Source organism: Pelophylax lessonae (assembly GCF_965119305.1).
Source record: "Pelophylax lessonae genome assembly, chromosome: 6".
NCBI classification, from domain to species: domain Eukaryota; kingdom Metazoa; phylum Chordata; class Amphibia; order Anura; family Ranidae; genus Pelophylax; species Pelophylax lessonae.
In genome coordinates, this window is record NC_138773.1 from 116732192 (window position 1) to 116745361 (window position 13170).

At 41.3% G+C, this 13170-nt stretch overlaps 1 protein-coding gene across 1 annotated transcript in view; it reads left to right on the forward strand.

The window, feature by feature from the left end:
- CLEC19A (C-type lectin domain containing 19A) overlaps positions 1–13170 on the forward strand; it is a 79151-nt gene that overhangs the window by 11468 nt on the left and 54513 nt on the right. The window contains exons 2-3 of the mRNA XM_082260985.1: positions 5966–6131; positions 12122–12215. Coding sequence (XP_082117111.1) covers positions 5966–6131; positions 12122–12215 — 260 coding nt within the window. The remainder of the gene's footprint in view (positions 1–5965; positions 6132–12121; positions 12216–13170) is intronic.

Here is a 13170-nt window from a genome sequence, read left to right on the forward strand (position 1 = left end):
TGCTGTATTTAATTTTACCTTAACCACTTCCGGACCGCCCACTGCATATATACTACTGCAGGGCGGCCTGGCTGTGCAAAATCACGTATAGGTACTTGTTTTTCTGCAGGGGTTCTTGGGGATGCGAGCATGCCACCAGAGTACCACTCCTGCTGTGATTAGACACAGTGGAAGCCAATCAGCATGTCCAGCAGCTGCGATTGCTGCCACCCACAATCATGCAGGAGAATGACAGAACGGCCGTCTCCCTATGTAAACAAGGCAAACGGCTGTTCTGTGACAGAGGAAGAGTGATATTTTGTGTTTCAGCTAAGCTGAAACACAGATCTCTCTTTTCCGCTAGCACATTCACCCCCCACACAGTTGGAAAGCATTCCCTAGGAGCACACTTAACCTCCTGATCACCCCTTGTGTTAACCCCTTCCCTGCCAGTGTCATTTATACAGTAACAGTGCATTTTTTTTTAGCACTGATCAGTGTATTGGTGTCACTGGTCCCCAAAAAGTTTCACTTAGACTTGTCCGTTGCAATGTCGCAGTCCCGCTAAAAATTGCTGATTGCCGCCAATACTAGTAAAAGCAATAATAAAAAATAAAAAAATGCCATAAATCTATCCCATAGTTTGTTGATGCTACAACAAACCAATTGAAATGCACTCATTAGGATTTTTTTTTTTTTACCAAAAATATGTAGTAGAATACATATTGGTCTAAACTGAAGAAAAAAAATAGATTTTTTACATTTTTTTATTGTGAATGTTTTATAGCAGAAAGTAAAAAATATTGTTTTTTTTTTTCAAAATTGTCGCTCTTTTTTTATTTATAGCGCGAAAAATAAAAACCGCAGAGCGGATCAAATACCACCAAACGAAAGCTCTATTCGTGGGAACAAATGTATTATTATTTTACAGCATCGCACGACAGTGCAATTGTCAGTTAACCACTTGCCGACCACTCACATGGAGCGTACTGCGGCAAAGTGGTTAGTTCCCGTCCAGCGACGTAGACCTACGTCGCTGGACTCCTCCCCTTGTGGGTGGCGCATGCGCGCCGCCGGAGGATCGCTCCCGCTGTATTCAGTCACAGCGGGAGTCGGGCCAGGGGAAGAGCGGTGGTGATCACCGCCGCTTTTCCCCGATCGTCGGGGATCGAGTGTGGAGATCCGACCCGCTTGTGTAAACAAAGCGGCGGATCTCCTAAGTGACAGGCAGGGACAGATTACAGGATTCAGCATAGCTGAACCTGCGATCTGTGCCTGTGTCACACTGTCCCCTCCCCCCACACACGTCAGTAAGCACCAGGCATACATTAACCCCTTGATCACCAATAAAAGTTAACCCCTTCCCTGCCAGTGTCATTTTTACAATAACAGTGCATATTTATAGCACTGATTACTGTAGTAATGTCACTGGTACCCCCAAAAATGTCAGTCAAGGGTCCAATCTGTCCGCCGCAATTTCGCAGTCCCGCAAAAAAAATTGCAGATCGCCGCCAGATCGCCGCCATTACTAGTTAAAAAAAAAAAACATTAAATTTCCCGTAGTTAGTAGCTGCGATAAATTTTGCGCAAACCAATCAAAATACGCTTATTGCGATTTTTTTTACCAAAAATATGTAGCAGAAAACAAATAAGCCTAAAATGTTAAAACATTTTGATTTTTACATTTTTTGGGGGGGGGGGGGGATTTCATATAAAAAAAATGTGAAAAAATATTGTTATTTTTTTTGTTTATAGCGAAAAAAGTAAAACTCGCACAGGTGATCAAAGACCACCAAAAGAAAGCTCTATTTGTGGGGAAAAAACACTTAATTTGGGTACAGCATCACACGAACGCGCAATTGTCTGTTAAAGTAACGCAGTGCCAAATCGCAAAATATGGCCTGGTCAGGAATGGGGTAAAATCTTCCGGTCTTAAAGCAGTTAAAAATACGCTCATTAAGAATTTTTTTGTCAAAGACATGTAGCTAAATACATTTTGGCCTAAATTTATGACAAAAATTTTATATATTGGATATTTTTTAACTGTCAAAGTAGAAAAATATTGTTATTTTTTCAAAATTGTCGTTTTTTTTATTAATATCGCAAAAAATGAAAAGCGCAGAGGTGATCAAATACCACCAAAAGAAATCTCTGTTTGTGGGAAAAAAGGACGTAAATTTTGTTTGGGTACGGCGTTGCATGACCGCGCAATTGTCAGTTAAAGTCGCACAGTGCCGAATCGCAAAAAGTGGCCTGGACGTAAAGCAGGAAAATCCTCCGGTCCTAAAGTGGTTAAAGCAACGCAGTGCCGTATTGCAAAAAATAGCCTGGTCATTAAGGGGTAAAGTCTTCCGGAGCTGAAGTGGTTAAAATGAAACTAAGAGGTTGATTTACTAAAAGCAGAGAGTGCAAAAGCCTAATTGAACAAGCTACAGTTAGAAGCTGGTTTTATACTCTCCACTTTTAGTAAATCAATCCCTAAACTCTGGTTTAAAAATTTAAATTCTATTTAAGTACATAGTAACATAGTAGTTAACAAGTTAACAAGTATGTATTCTCAACTCATAAAAGTACTTCATATTGGTCTCATCCTCCTTCAAATCTCCATTTTTTGTGTTCCTGTTGTGATCTGAGTTCTAAATAAAGGGTGGCTACCTTCATCATTTATTGTCTCACTGTATGTAGAAATGTAGCCACCCTGTTTTGCTCATTCCTGAGATGAATCAGTACCTATAGACTATGGGATCAGCAGTGTCCATAGAGGAGTGCACATGACTGCAACTAGGGTGTACTGCTTTTTCCAAACAAACAGAAGTGAGGGGAAAAAGGAGAGGTCCAGAAGTTGGCAGAAAAACACAATATGAAACAATTAAAGTATAATTGAAGGCAAAACTTTTTTTTTTAGTTTTGGATAGAGTGCAGATAGGTTAGAATGCTTGTCAGTTTGTAATGCTGTCTGTGCCCCCGTTGAGGAGATTCACCCTCTCTATTTGTCCTGCTTACCATTATCAATGAAAGTGAACGTAAAAGAAAATTTTGGTTTGGCCCTAGAAAAGTAAGGGGAAATCTTACAATGGGGACACTAATTTTGCTGACCTGGGAGTCCCCAAGAGATTCCCTTTATTTGCAGAGGTTTCCCTTCACTTCCTGTCCCAAATCCAAACAGGAAGTGAGAGGAAATCCCTGCAAATAAAGGGAATCTCTCACTTCCTGTTTGGATTTGGGACAGGAAGTGAAGGAAAATCTCCGCAATGGGACACAGATGGTGAAAAAAAAACCCGACGGCATTTGTAACCCTCCCTTACTCCAAAATAAAAAAATAAAAAAAAGTTTGCCTATAGTTCTATTTACAGTAAACCCCCCTCCATTGCGGGGGTTACGTTCCGGACCCAGCCGCGAAAAGTGAAATTCCGCGAAATAGGAAAACCCTATTAAAATGCATTGTAGGCATGTTTTTTTACTGTCACTGTACGTGTAGAAGCATTTTAAGGTCTTTAAACACACTTTTAAAACAATAGAAACTCATTTAAACACATAAAAGATACTAAGAGACATAGCAAGAGCTATGGAAAACACAAAAATATTTCATTTTTAATGATTTATATAGTAAAATAACATTACAAAAAAAAACCGCGAATTACCGGGACCGCAAAAACTGAACCGCGATGTAGCGGGGGATTACTGTAATACAAAATAGATTACAGGACCAATAAAGTGGTTCTAAAGGCAGAAAGTGTTATATCTTAATGCATTCAATTAAGATAAAAAAAAACCTTCTGTGTGGAGCAGCCCCTCTCAGCCCCCCTAATACTTACCTGAGGTCCATCTTGATCCAGCGATGTTGCACGGGAACCTCAGCTGCCTGGGACTCTGTCTCCTGATTGGCTGAGACACAGCAGCGGGTGCCATTGGGTCCAGCTGCTGTCAATCAAAGTCAGTGAGCTTAAAAACAGAGAGAGGGGGTGGGGTTGAACCGCGGCTCCGTATCTGAATGGACAAACAGAGCAGCGGCTCGGCACGGACTCAGTGGTACCCCCATGGCGAGCTGCTTGCTGTGGGGTCACTCGGCAGGAGGGAGGGACCCAAGACGAGTAGGATCTGGGCTACTCTGTGCAAAACCACTGCACAGAGAAGGTAAGTAGAACATGTTTGTTTTTTTTAGAGAAGAAAAAACAATACTTTAATATCACTTTAAGTAGAGTATGCGTATATACTATTTATTTAAGAAATAATATTTGTAAGAAATAATTTTTCATTGGTAACTGTGAGTTACTGCCCTTATCATGTTATCACTTCTACCTTTGCTTCACTATTGAATAAGTCAAATAGTTTACAAGGTGTATGCACTCGTGTATACAGTGATGGGGAAAAAGTATTTGATCCCCTGCTGATTTTGTACATTTGCCCACTGACAAAGAAATGATCAGTCTATAATTGTATTAGTAGGTTTATTTTAACAGTGAGAGAATACCAACATAAAAATTCCAGAAAACTGCATTTCAAAAAAGTCAAAATTGATTTGCATTTTAATGAGTGAAATTGGTATTTGACCCCTTTGCAAAACATGACTTAGTACTTGGTGGCAAAAAAATTGTTGGCAATCACAGAGGTCAGACATTTCTTGTAGTTGGCCACCAGGTTTGCACACATCTCAGGAGGGATTTTGTCCCACTCTTGGCAGATCCTCTCCAAGTCATTAAGGTTTTAAGGCTGACGATTGGTAACTCAAACCTTCAGCTCCCTCCACATATTTTCCATGGTATTAAGATCTGGAGACTGGCTAAGCCACTCCAGGTCCTTAATGTGCTTCTTCTTGAGCCACTCCTTTTGTTGCCTTGGCCATATGTTTTGGGTCATTGTCATGCTGGAATACCCATCAATGACCCATTTTCAATGCCCTGGCTAAGGGAAGAAGGTTCTCACCCAAGATTTGACATTACATGGCCGTGTTCATCATCCCTTTGATGCGGTGAAGTTGTTCTGTCTCCTTAGCAGAAAAACACCCCCAAAGCATAATGTTTCCACCTCCATGTTTGATGGTGGGATTGTGTTCTTGGGGGCATAGGCAGCATTCCAAAGATGCCAAAGAGCTTGATTTTGGTCTCATCTGACCACTATATTTTCACCCAGTTCTCTTCTGAATCATTCAGATGTTCATAAGCAAACTTCAGATGGGCCTGTACGTGTGCTTTCTTGAGCAGGAGTCCTTCATGATGTAATGTGTTGCCAATTGCTTTCTCAATGATTATTCTTATGACTATAAGATTCTCCCTTGTAGTTCTGGCCTGATTTCTCACCGTTCTCATGATGATTGAAACTCCACAAGGTGAGATCTTGCATAGAGCCCCATACCGAGGGAGATTGATGGTTATTTTGTGTTTTTTCCATTTGAAAATAATCCCACCAACTGTTTTCATTCTCTTAGAAAACTGCTTGTCAATGGTCTTGTAGCCCATTCAGCCTTGTGTAGGTCTACAATCTTGTCCCTGACATCCTTGGACAGCTCTTTGGTCTTAGCCATGGTGGAGAGATTGGAATCTGATTGATTGATTGATTGATTGATTGATTGCTTCCGTGGACAGGTGTCTTTTATACAGGTAACAAACTGAGATTAGGAGCACTCTCTTAAAGGGAATGCTCCTAATCTCAGCTCGTTACCTGTAGAGAAGACACTTGGGAGCCAGAAATCTTGCTGATTTATAGGGGATCAAATACTTATTTTACTCATTAAAAAGCAAATCAGTTTGAAACTTTGTTAAAATAAGTTTTTCTGGCTTTTTTTGTGTTATTCTGTCTCACACTGTTAAAATAAACCTACCATTAAAATTGAAGACTGATCATTTCTTTGTGGGCAAACATACAAAATCAGCAGGGGATCAAATACTTTTTCCCTCACTCTACATGTGCTCAGTAATAAAATAGGGTTTCACTATATAAATGTCTGCCTCCAGGAAAATCAACACTGTGCCATTCTTTTCCCTCTCAGCGTTTACTGATGTGAGCCAGCCATTCGCCTGCCCTCTGTTTTGGACCGAATACAATGGGAACTGCTACAGGTTTTTCCCAATGAATAAAACATGGGCAGAAGCAGACTTTTACTGTGCGGAGTTTTCGCTCGGCAGGACAACTGCCAAATTAGTTTCTATCCACAGGTATGGTATGGTGACTTCTTCACAAGAGCCAAAACATGAGCCTGTTTTTATTGCCTTCTCATAACTAATACTGTTCATGCCTGCTTTCCGAAGATCAAGTATGTGAGACACAGCCCTCTCTATTTTTACCATTTTATTTGCATACATTCCCACATATTTCTATTAACTGTAACATTGCTTATGCTATATAGAGATGAGCCGTCTTTTAAAAAATCTACTCTATTGAAAATCCATCCCCACGGGGTGGTTCTTGGTGTGAATATTTTTGTAAATTTTCTCAATTTGGAATTCATTGTTATTTAAATGACAGGTGACCACAGAACAGAAAGTTTTGAATACAGTTAGAAAATTGCTGTCTGTGTCCTAAAAGGGTACCTGGGCACCAATAACCTCATTATTATAGAATGTTGGGCAAGAATCTCCTTTTTTTTTTTGGGGACCACTTTGAGGTAGTTCCGGAATCCTTATGTTGGCAACTGAGAAGCCAACGATTAAAAAAAAAACAAATAATAGAGTTTGTATTATCCTTTAGGAGGGCAGATTAAAGTTGAATTCCATGTATGATCTGTATTAGTGATGGGCCAAACACCCCCCTGTTCGGTTTGCACCAGAACATCTCCAACAGGAAAAAAGTTCTAGCGAACATGCAAAATCTTTTTAGTCTATGGGACACAAACCTGAATAATCATATGCAAGTTAATGCCACAAAAAATTTTGGGGACCTGGGTACTGCCCTGGGGGACATATGGGTACTGCCCTGGGGGACATATGGGTACTGCCCTGGGGGATGTATCAATCCAAAATTTTTTTTTATTAAATGATCGTTTTTACAGCAGCAGTGACTTTAATGATGCCTAAAGTAAAACAATAAAAATGAAAAAATGCTATAAATATTGTGCCTGGGGGGTCCCCTTAGTCTGCCTGTAAAGTGGCTCATCTGTACGATGTCATTTAAACTTGCTCGTGGTTGTAATGTTTTGCCGGCTCCTGGCAATACAGATAGAAAAAAAATAAAAAAAACTCCAAAATTAAAAAAAAATAAAAATTTGTGGTGCCCCCCCCCCCCCCCAAGATCCATACCAGACCCTTGTCTGAGCATGCAGCCTAGCAGGTGAGAAAAGGGGGGGGGGGACGAGCGAGCGGCACTCCTGAACCATACCAGGCCACATGCCCTCAACATGGGGGGTGGGTGCTTTGGGGCAGGAGGGGCTCTGCCCCCCCACCCCATAGCACCTTGTCCTTATGTTGATGGGGAGAAGGGCCTCTTCCCGACAGCCCTGGGCTATCATGTGACGTTATGTGATAGCAGAAGGTGCGGTGCCACTGGCTGATGTAACCGGGTGTCCCCGTCCCTTGCCTATAAAAGAACTGTCAAAGCTGAGGATTGGGCAGACGGCGAAGCGTTTTTGAATTTTTTCGGGTCCGGCGGGCATTGTGATTAAAGATGGATTTACATTGAGGGACACTATTTTTTTTCTTTTTAATAAAGAACTTGTCAAAAACTATGTTCTGTGGTTTCTACTTTTTTACACTTTTTTGGTGAATGGGTAGGGGTACTAGGTACCCGATACCCATTCACATGGGGGGGGGGGGGTTTGGAATCTGGGGGCCTCCTTGTTAAAGGGGGCTTCCAGATTCCGATAAGCCCCCCACCCACAGACTCAGACAACCACAGTCCAGGGTTTTCAGGAAGAGGCCCTTGTCCCCATCAACATGGGGACAAGGTGCTTTGGGGGGCACCCTAAAGCACCCTCTCCATGTTGAGGGCAAGAGGCTTGGTATAGTTCAGGAGGGGGGTGTTTGCTTATCCCCCCCCCTTTACTGGTCTGCCAGGCTGCATGCTCAGATAAGGGCCTGATATGGATTTTTTGGGGGACCCCAAGTCGTTTTTCTTTGTGTTAATTTTGGCCTGGAGTTCCCCTTAAAATCTATACCAGACCCAAAGGGCCTGGTATTGAATTTTTTTTTTGGGGGGGGGGGGTTTTATTTATTTATTTATTTTTTATATTCTGTCATAGAGATCCCCTTAACCACTTAAATAAAGGACACTTTCATTCCCTTCCTGCCCAGACCAATTTTCAGCTTTTAGTGCTCATTGGCATCTATGGGAAATATTGATCAGCTTGATATGGCACTGCTTCCTGTCTTTATCATTGGCATCTATGGGAAATCTTGGTCAGCTTGGCATGGCATGCTCCCAAACTATAAGTGACAGGGACACAAAACTTGGGGAGCACCGAGAGGGGACCCAGGACTATAACATATCCATACATTTTAAAAGTGGGGTATACCTGTACACTACCCTGACTGCACTAAACTGACTGAATTCACTATCCACTAACTACCTGCCTAATCTCTATTGTCACACACTATACACAGCTGTCGTGTAAGCTGCAGCCTTATCTTGTGTGGGGCATGGACTTAGTCCCTGAGCTATGGTTGGCCAAAGGCACATTGTGCTGTGATATTACATAGTTACATAGTTACTCAAGTTGAAAAAAGACACAAGTCCATCTGGTTCAACCAAAAAAAAAAAAAAAAAACAGTATTAAAAAACCCAACCATACAATCCCATATACACAATCCTATACCCGCAGTTGATACAGAGGAAAGACGAAAAAATCCCAGCAAAGCATGATCCAATTTGCTACAGCAGGGGAAAAAAATTCCTTCCTGATCCCCCGAGAGGCAATCGGATGTTCCCTGGAACAACTTTACCTAACAAAATTTTAGTACCCACTTATATTAAGTACACCTAGGAAAGAATCCAGGCCTTTTTTTAAAGCAATCTAGTGAGCTAGCCAGAACCACCTCTGGAGGGAGTATATTCCACATTTTCACAGCTCTTACAGTGAAGAAACCTTTCCGTATTTGGAGACGAAAACTGTTTTCCTCTAGATGTGCCCCCTGGTCCTCTGTGTTGATCTTAAAGTGAACAACTCAACACCAAGTTCACTATATGGACCCCTTATGTATTTATACATGTTGATCATATCCTCCCTTAATCTCCTCTTCTCAAGAGAGGATAAATTGGGTTCCTCTAATCTTTTCTCATCGCTGAGCTCCTCCATGCCTCTTATCAGTTTGGTTGCACTTCTCTGCACTTTCTCCAGTTCCCCCGATATCTTTTTTAAGAACTGGTGCCCAAAACTGAACTGCATATTCCAGATGAGGTCTTACTAATGATTTGTACAGGGGTATATTGACAGGACATTGTACTGTGATTGGCCAAAGCATACAGGTCAGGTGCATGCTTTGGCCAATCATCAGCAATCAATGCACTGCAACAGCGCAATGCATTATGGGGTGCTCATCAGTGGGTGAACTTCCTGCTGAGTGCCCCATTTGTTCTTGTGCTCTGCGAACACACGAACAGCTGATGTTTGAGTCGAACTTACATTCGACTCGAACACAGAGCCCATCCCTAATCTTTATTTCATACTTAAAATGATTAAGCTTGCCATAATTTTCAGTATATCTTATAGCTGAGGGCTGCAGGAAAAGTTGACAATCACTGGGGTAGTTGACACAAACATGTGCACAGGGTGTGCCGGATGTGCCTGGGAAAACTTTAATCGCCCCATGTGGCACTAGTTCCCCCTGCTGCCCAGGACCCTCACTCACTGTGTTCATTCATAACTGATGCATAGTAAACTGTGTTTACTATCATTCACTTTGTGAATAAACAGGAAGCTGCTTAGCACAGAGAACTTTCCATTAATTTACTGTTCAATGCAGCTGAGGCCAGAGACTGGGAAATCTCTGTCCTCAGGCCCCTTATCTGTCTCACAAATGAGACATCAGGAGTCTAGACCCCTGATGCTTCACCAAAGCCCCCCAATTGGACTCCTTTTAAAAAAAAAGTATAACACATAATAAATAAAATTGTCAAAAAGAATTAAAAATAGAAAATAAAGATGAAAAACTACTGACACATCCACTGCCATACTGACATCGTCCTCTGCCCATTCTTACACCGTCCTCTGCCCTACTGACAAGGTCCACTACCTTACTGACTGACACCATCCATTGTGCTATGGACACAAAGATCTGCCCTAATGACACTATCCACTGCTCTACTGTTTACATTTATCCATAGGAGTGTGTGTCTGTGTGTATGTAAATGTGTGTGTATATATATATATATATATATATATATATATATATATATATATATATACATACAGTGCATCCGGAAAGTACAAAAATGCAAATTACAAAATTGATTACATTTATTATTTTCTTCCATACTCTATAAACAATACCCCGTAATGACAAAGTGAAAGACATTTGTATGAAATCTTTGCTAATTTAATAAAAATAAAAAGAATAAGAAAAATCCCATGTACATAAGTATTCACAGCTTTTGCTCAATACTTTGTTGAAGCACCTTTGGCACCAATAAGAGCCTGAAGTCTTTTTGGGTATGATGCTACAAGCTGGGCACACATATTTTCTGGAAAGTTTCTCCCATTCTTCTTCCCAGCACCTCTCAAGCTCCATCAGGTTGGATGGGGAGCGCTTTTGCACAGCTATTTTCAGATGTCTCCAGAGATGTTCAATCGGGTTCAAGTCTGGGCTCTGGCTTGGTCACTCAAGAACATTTACAGAGTTGTCCCATAGCCACTTCTTTGTTATCTTCTCTGTGTGCCTAGGATTGTTGTCCTGTTGGAAGATGAACCTTCGCCCCAGTCTGAGGTCCAGAGTGTTCTGGAGCAGGTTTTCATAATAGATATCTCTGTACATTACTGCATTCATCTTTACCTTCATCCTGACTAGTCTCCCAGTTCCTGCCACTGGAAAACATCCCCACGGCATAATGCTGCCACCACCACGCTTCACTGTACAGATGGTATTGGCCAGGTGATGAGCAGTGCCTGGTTTCCTCCAGACATGACGTTTGCCATTCAGGCCAAAAAATCAACTTTTGTTTTATCAGACCAGAACATTTTGTTTCTCATGGTCTGGGAGTTCTTTAGGTGCCTTTTGGCAAACTCCAGAGGGCCTGGAATATGCCTTTTACTGTGGCATGGCTTCTGCCTGGCCACTCTACCAAACAAGCCTGATTGGTGGAGTGCTGCAGAGATGGCTGTTCTTTTTTCTCCGCAGAGAAACACTGGAGCTGTGTTAGAGTGACCATCGGGTTCTTGGTCTCCTCGCTGACTAAGGTCCTTCTCCCTTAATCGCTAAGTTTGGCCGAGCGGCCCACTCTTGGAAGAACTCTAGAAAGATGGTTCCAAACTTCTTCCATCTACAGATGATAGAGGCCACTGTGCTCATTAGGACCTTTAGTGCCGCAGAATATTTTCTGTACCCTTCCCCCAGATCTGTGCCTCGATACAATCCTGTCTCAGAGGTCTTCAGACAATTCCTTGGACTTCATGGAATGGTTTGTGCTCTGACATGCACTGTTAACTGTGGGACCTTATATAGACAGGTGTGTGTCTTTCCAAATCATGTCCAATCAACTGAATTTACCAGTGAACCCCAATCAATTTGTAGAAACATCTCAAGGATAATCAGTGGAAACAGGATGCACGTGAGCTTAATTATGTGTGTCATGGCAAAGGCTATGAATTCTTATGGGATACATGGGGTGCATGTGGGGTGCATGGGATTTTTTTTTTCATTTTTTATTTTTAATAAATTTGCAAAGATTTAAAACAAACTTATTTCGCATTGTCATTATGGGGTATGGTTTGTAGAATTTTAGGAAAATAATGAATTTAATCAATTTTGAAATAAGGCTGTAACATAACAAAACGTGGAAAAAGTGTAGCACTGTGAATACTTTCTGGATGCACTGTAACTGTATATATATATATATATATAGTATACTAAGCATAACATTATAGTTCTAAAAATATAGTTGAATAAGCGTTTTTGGTTTATTCTCAGTTATATAGAGAAAAGATTTATATGGGAACCAGGTAGCCTCATGAGTGGTATGCAGCCTAATGTACTATTTTCTTCTGGTTTTTTTTCCTCAGCTGGGATGAAAATATTTTTGTGTTTGATCTTGTGAACAGCCAAGTCCCTGGAATACCTACAGATATCTGGATAGGATTAAGTGACAGAAGACAGGTGAGAACTGGATCCCATGCAGACAAAAAAAATCACATATGCAACATTTTCTGTAAAGCAGCTCACCACAATGCACGGTAGTGCGGTACTGTAAATTGTGGTGCCCTGCAATATAGGCCTGCTCTCTTAACGCAATCTATTACCATTAAAATGAACTGCTCCACATTACACTAACATGTATGGTGTGTTGCTGTGCATTGCGGTAATGTGCACCATTTTTGAATTTACAAGTCATTTTTATTACATTCATAAATATTTTGCTGAGCATTATAGCCTTTTTAAAGTGAGAACACATCAGTAGCTTTTTTTTCTCTTTTAGTTTAAGGCTTGGTTCATACCTCTGCGTGTGGCTGCAGATGCAGGAATTGCAGCGATTCCCTTACCCGCAACCGCCCGCAGTAAAAAGCTGCTGCTCTGCAAAACCGTGCAGGGCTGGCATTCATTCTGAATGGCGTCCCCAGGCATGTAAAATCGCAGTGTATGTGCGGGAACCGCAGGGCCAAAAAGACTATGCGATTTCGCTGTGGCCACGTTTTTGAAAAGGTGCATGCGCCTTTTTTTGTGGAAAGCAAACACAGCAGCCCATTAATTTGAATGGACTACATGCCTGCGTCCACAGAAAACGCAGAAGTGTGAAATTAGGGTAAGGCCTCATGCACATGGATCTATGCATTTTTGCTTAAAAGATGATGGATTTTTTTCTGCCAGAACTTGGCAGAAAAAATATGCCTCTAATGTTGCCTACTTATGCGTGTATGTACGCACATTAACGAAAGGCATTGAGCATAAATGCATTTTACTGGCCAAAATATTTATTTATACTGGCCAGTGGAATACATCTATGTGTGTAAATTATGTTTGAAAGCTCCTCTTAGCTCCTTGGCCCCCCCCCCCCCTTTTTTTATCTTATTAAATGACCAGTTTAAGCTTTGTTTCCATATATTCATGTGGATTG